General features: G+C 40.3%; 1 protein-coding gene across 1 annotated transcript in view; it reads left to right on the top strand.

Annotated features, from left to right (window-relative positions):
* Positions 1-5,389, top strand: part of LOC102819788 (IQ domain-containing protein H-like) — a 113,974-nt gene extending 108,585 nt beyond the window's left edge. Inside the window, exon 6 of the mRNA XM_006831505.1 lies at positions 5,261-5,389. Within this exon, the coding sequence (XP_006831568.1) occupies positions 5,261-5,269 (9 nt within the window). The 3' untranslated portion in view covers positions 5,270-5,389. The remainder of the gene's footprint in view (positions 1-5,260) is intronic.
* Positions 5,390-6,105: the final 716 nt, after the last annotated feature.

Below are 6,105 nucleotides of genomic sequence, written 5' to 3'. Positions count from 1 at the left end.
TATAGTCATTTGTTATGCTGTCTAAAGAAGGTATTTGAAATGAACAAATCATTTATTTTGCAGAATTCTATCATGCAATCTCCAGCATAATTTCTGTTGTCAAGGCCCTATTTTCCAACTACTGATGCTTCCTCTTTGCTCCCAACCTTTGCATTCCAATCACCAGTAATGATCAATACATCTTGACTGCATGTTTGATCAATTTCAGATTGAAGGCATACATATATGCACATATTTATGTGTGCTGCCTATATATCTACATATATATATAACAAACCACATAAGGAGCTCTGGTAGCATAGTAATTACGAATCGGCTGCACACCTTAAAGTCAGCAGTTCAAAACTACCAGCTGTTCCAGAGGAGAAAGATGAGACTTTCTGCTCCCGTAAAGATTTACAGCCTCAGAAACCCGATACAGGGTCGCTATGAGTTGGAACCGACTCCACGGCACATAACCACCAAGACCACATAAGGGGCACAGTAATAGAGGCTTCCAAACAACTTGTAGGATTGGTTTATTGGGTCCAAAGCCTTGGAACCACAGGCTAGAGGGACAACTTAGTCACTTGGTATAATATAGTTCACAAAAATAATGTTCTGCATCCCAGTTTGGTGAGGCCTGTCTGGGGTCTTAAGAGCTTGCTAACAGGCATTTAAGATGGCTATTGGTCTCTACTTGTGTAGAACAAAAGCGAATGAAGGCAATCAAAGGCTCAGAGAAGAAGATAGTCCATGGAGCTAATAGCTCAGACAAACCACAGCCTCTTCTAATTAGATGCCAGAAGAAGTAGATGGTGTCCAGCTAACACTACTGACTGCTCAGGCCAGGAACACAATAGAAGGTCTCAGAGAGAATACTCAATTTATATAAGTACTGATTTTTTCTATAAGCCAATCGAACAAAGTTCCTCAATATATGAAATTTTATAATCTAATTTACTAATATCATTTGTTGTTGCCGTTTGGTGTCATTGAGTTGATTTCATAGCAATCACATGTGAGAGAGTAGAATTGCCCCATTGGAGGTTTTGGGGTTTTTTGGGGGTTTTTTTTGGCTGATTATGGAAGATCATTGGGCCTTTCCTCCACAGAGCCTCTGGGTAGGTTTGAACCTCCAGTCTTCTGTACTGCAGGCCAACATTTAACCATTGCTTTACCAGGACTCCTAGAAGAAAGCACCACATTCACAGTGAGAAGTAAAAACCTTTCTGAATTACAAATACCTAGACATAAAGTTTTTTGGAGTCTTCGTGTAGAGCTGTGGGTCAATGCACTGGACTGCAAAGTTGACTGTTCAAGGTCACCAGCCACTCCTTGAAAAACCTATACAGGCTCACTATGAGTCAGAACTGACTCGATGGCACTTAACAACAACAATAGATACAAAGTTTGGATTACTGGTGTGGCGCTGTATGATCAGCACTGGACTTGGAACAACAGGCTGGCAGTGCAAACCCACCAACTGCTCCTCGGAAACACTATTCAGTATCGCTATGAGTCAGAAGTGAGCTGATGACACTTACCACCACCAACAACAGACACTAAGATACACTGAGAGATTAGAGCCTCAACTCTACAATTCCAGCCATAGATCAAGGTCAGCAGTTCAAACCCACCATCTGCACAGAGGGAGAAAGATGAGGCTTTCTGCTTCTGTTAAGATTTTAGCTTTGGAAACCCCAAACATGGTGCTATGAGTTGGAACCAACACTATGGTACACCAGCACAATGATCACCAGTATCAAAGAACTGTCCTCCTTCCTTGTGTGAATAACATTGCTAATTTATTTTAACTCACAATGGAAAAATGGGGAAACAAAAGACTAGCAAGCCATATTCTCTATTGTCTCTCACCCAACAAGACTAGATCTCTCTCTGTAAGACATTCATCCGCTGACAGGGATCAACGAATTCCCAATCACTACAACTACCAACAGAGAATAACTTATCAGCCATAAATGAACCAAAACAAAACACAAAATTAGTAGAGGGTAAAATTAAAATTAGATAAACAGAGTCAATGAAGTTCTATTGTAACATCCAGTTCACCTCAGGAAAACGGTGCCCGGGCTTGGCCATCTGTCAAACACACCAGTTCTGGCATTTCTTAGCTCGTCTCAGTGGGAGCTCCAAAGTTGTTCAATAATATATATTTTTTAAGTAAAAAGTAAATTCATGACTTAAAAAATATAGAATAAATACGTTAAAGATTTTATCAATGAACTACTAACCCCAAGATCAGCAGTTCAAACCTATCAGCTGCTCCTTAGGAAAATGATGAGGCTTTCTGCTCCTGTGAGGACATGCAGCCTGGGAAATTCTGTATCCTGCCACTATGAGTCCGAATTAATTCAGTGGCCGTGGGTTTGGGTTTACTAATAAATGAGGGAACCACTGCAACAAGCTGTTATAATCAGTTCAAAGGACAAGTCAAAGAACAGACATATTTAGAAATAAAGAATATTGAAATAAATTTGCTAATGGATGCAAAACTGGCTTTTAGGGAGGAATTGGTAGAGGAAGAATTGGTGTGGTGCTGTGAGGTAATGCACTGGACTGCAAAGTTGGTTTGAACTGCAAGGTCGGTGCTTCAAACTCACCAGCTGCTCCTTGGAAATCCTATTCAGGGTCACTGTGGGTCAGAACCAGCCCAACAATATTTAACAACAACAACAGATAAGAATTTTTTGCAATGCTGTCAGACTTATACAAGTTAACCTGACTCATGCTAATCTCACGGTTAGCAGTTTGAATCTACCAGCTGTTCCGCGGGAGAAAGATGAGGCTTTCTGCTCCCATAAAGATTTACAGCCTTGGAAACCCTATGCAGGGTCGCTATGAGTCGGAACCAACTCCACAGCACATAACAACAATAGCAACCTTGTATAGAGTTTTCAAGGAGCAGCTTGTAGGTTTGAACTGCTGACCTTGCAATTAGCAGTCCAGTGTTTATCCTACAGTGCCATACCAGGACCTCACAGAGTCCTATTAGAGTCTGATGGTCCCCAGAGACTTCAGTATTTCCATGAAAAGATATCCAGTAATCTCTTTCATTTATTCCAAAGTCTTAACATTTTTCTTGCAACGCTAAATGCCTTATCTTTATCTTTATTTTAGACACATCCATTGTTGTTGTTGTTATTGTTGTTATGTGCCGTGGAGTCAGTTCTGACTTATAGTGATCTTATACAGGGTTTCTAAGAAGTAGTTGGTGAGTTGGACATCCATATGTGTCTAAAATAAAGCCACTTGAGAGCCTAATACTGATTTCGTGCTTCTGTTCTACCTCCTGGCTCACTGTGTAGTGCATGGGATCTTAAAAGCTTCTGAGTGGCCAACTAAGATCCAACAACTGGTCTCTATTCACTGGAAGAACCAGAGGAGGAGGATCAAGAATCAGCGGAGAAAATGGAATATGTGTGCTATGTTGTTGTTGTTCAGTGCCGTTGAGTCGGTTCCGACTTATAGTGATCTTATACAGGGTTTCTAAGAAGTAGTTGGTGAGTTGGAACCACCAACCTTATGGTTTAAACCAACCTTGCAGTCCAGTGCTTTAACCCACAACACCACACCAGGACTCCATGTGCCATAGCCTCCACGAAAAACTTATTCCTTTGTCATGAGACTCGTAACATACTATAGCAAAAAGGATGCTGAAACCCTACTACAAGTTTATTTCAAGTGCTCAATGCGTATCTAACTTCAATAAAATAATGGTGGTGGTGGTGTGCCGTGGAGTCGGTTCTGACTCATAGCAACCCTGTATAGGGTTTCCGAGGCTATAAATCTTTATGGGAGCAGAAAGCCTCATCATTCTTCCATGGAATGACTGGTAGTTTCGAGCTGCTGACCTTGAGGTTAGCAGCCCAACTCATAACCACTACGCTACCAGAGCGCCTTTCACTAAAATATTATATAATATATTCAATAAAATAATAGATCCACCTTAATGAAAGTTTTACCCCTGACAACAGGCTTTGTTCAAATATTCATCTATTCACTAATTTATTTTGCAATGTCTTTTGTCCTTTAAAAACTCTCAGCACCAGTCATGCTGACAAAGTATGAATTGTAGGAATTACAAATTAGTTGCATTAATACTAACCACATTGCCCAGTTATATTAAAATAAACTATTTGGGCATTCACATTTTTAAGTAATATGAGAAATATCTAAAAATAACTCCTTTTATATAACATGACAGCATGGTTTCAAGTACATGCATTTTGTTTCTTTCAGAACAAGGGTTTTCTTAGGTATTAAGAATGTTGTATACCTGATTTCTCTGAATTAAAAAAAAAAAGCAGTATTACCAATAATTGAAAATGTTGTAAGTAAAAACTTTTTGTTTGCTTTGAAGTTATAGTTCTATCTTGCTGCTACATGCCACCAAGTTGATTCCAACTCAGAATAACCCTGTATAGTGTTTCCCAGGCTGTATATCTTTATGGGAGCAGAAAATCTCACCTTTCTACCAGTGGCTGGTGGATTCCAACTGCTGACTTGCAGTTAACAGCCCAGCACATAATTCAGTATGCTACCAGGGATCCTTGAAACAAAATCATCTTGTTGTTAAGTACTGTGGAGTCGGTTCCCACTCATAGTGACCCTGCACAGGGTTTCTGAGGCTGTAAATCTTTACGGGAGCAGAAAGCCTCATCTTTCTCCCGCGGAGGCACTGGTAGTTTCGAACTGCTAACCTTGAGGTTGGCAGCCCGACTTGTAACCACTATGCTATCAGAGCTCCTTCAAAATAATCTTAGTGCAGTTTTATTTTATATTACTGCTATTAGAAATGACTTTTTTCCCCCTTTTCTTTGGGTTAGACTATTAGGACTTATATGAACATGCGTTGTTGCTACTGTTGCATGCAAGGGATGTAGCCTCATAAACAAGATGTGTGTGGTGCTGTAGGATCCGCACTTCAAACCCACCAGCTGTTCTTCGGAAACCCCATACAGGTCACTATGAGTCAAAACCGACTCGACGGCACTTAACAACATCCTCCTCAATAGAGTTGTTGTTAGGTGCAGTCAAGTTGGTGCCCACTCATAGTGACCTGTATAGGGTTTCCGAGGAACGGCTGGTGAGTTTGCACCACTGACTTTGCAGTTCAAACCGACTTTAGAGTCAGGTACTTATCCTACAGTGCCACACCAGACTCCACTGAGTAGGTTATGCTCATGAAATGTATAGAGTGAAAACTTTGCGGAAATACTTGAAGTTGAATTTGTATTCTGTTCATCTAACTTTGTAGGGATTTTGAATATGATGGAACGAGGACTGATTCCATCAACAGCAAGAGTTACGTTTCAGAACCCACCCATTACATCCAGAGCAGCACCTCTGCAGAGCTTTGAGGAAGCACGTAAGATTCCAAATGCAGGTAAGAGAAATACTCTTGCCTCTATGCTTAGCTGACAGTACACAGAAATTATCTCCTCAGAAAATCAAGTCTTCTAGTACCCAACTTTTATCCTCACTCATAGGACAAAATGAAAATTGTAATAATTCTGAGTTTTGTTTTACTGAATTAAGTAACATTAGCCATTTTATTAAATACTTACAGAATTAGAAGATTGTTAGTTTCAGAGGGTTTCCAGTTTGGTTGGGGAAGCAAGACAGACATAATAATACTAGATTATATTGTTAACCAAAAAACAAATAACAATACGAAGTAGCATAACATAAAACCCGAGTGGCTGTTAAATTTAGTGATGTTAGAGTTAGGGTGGTGGCGGTGGTGGAGGGCCGTGGAGTAAGCTGCATTTCACAGCAACCCTGTATAGCTTTTCTGGAGCTGTAAATCTTTAGAGGACAGAAAGCCTCCTGTTTCTCCCATGGAACAGCTGGTAGATTCGAATTGGGGACCTTGTGGTTATCAGCCCAACTCATAACCACTATGCTACCAGGGTGTAGAGATAGATGCTAAAGTGACTAGAAGAAATGAGGAAGAAAAAGAACTGGACAGAACGTTTCAAAGGGCAGCTCCGAAAGGTCAAGTATTACAGTGAAATGTACACACACCTGGAGTTACAAAAACCAAAAGGGAAAAACACACTCAGAATTTCTCAAGTTGAAAGAACTGAAAAAAAATTCAAG

The sequence above is a fragment of the Chrysochloris asiatica genome, unplaced genomic scaffold, assembly GCF_000296735.1.
Source record: "Chrysochloris asiatica unplaced genomic scaffold, ChrAsi1.0 scaffold00004, whole genome shotgun sequence".
NCBI lineage: Eukaryota > Metazoa > Chordata > Mammalia > Afrosoricida > Chrysochloridae > Chrysochloris > Chrysochloris asiatica.
This window is presented reverse-complemented; position numbering and strand designations above follow the sequence as displayed.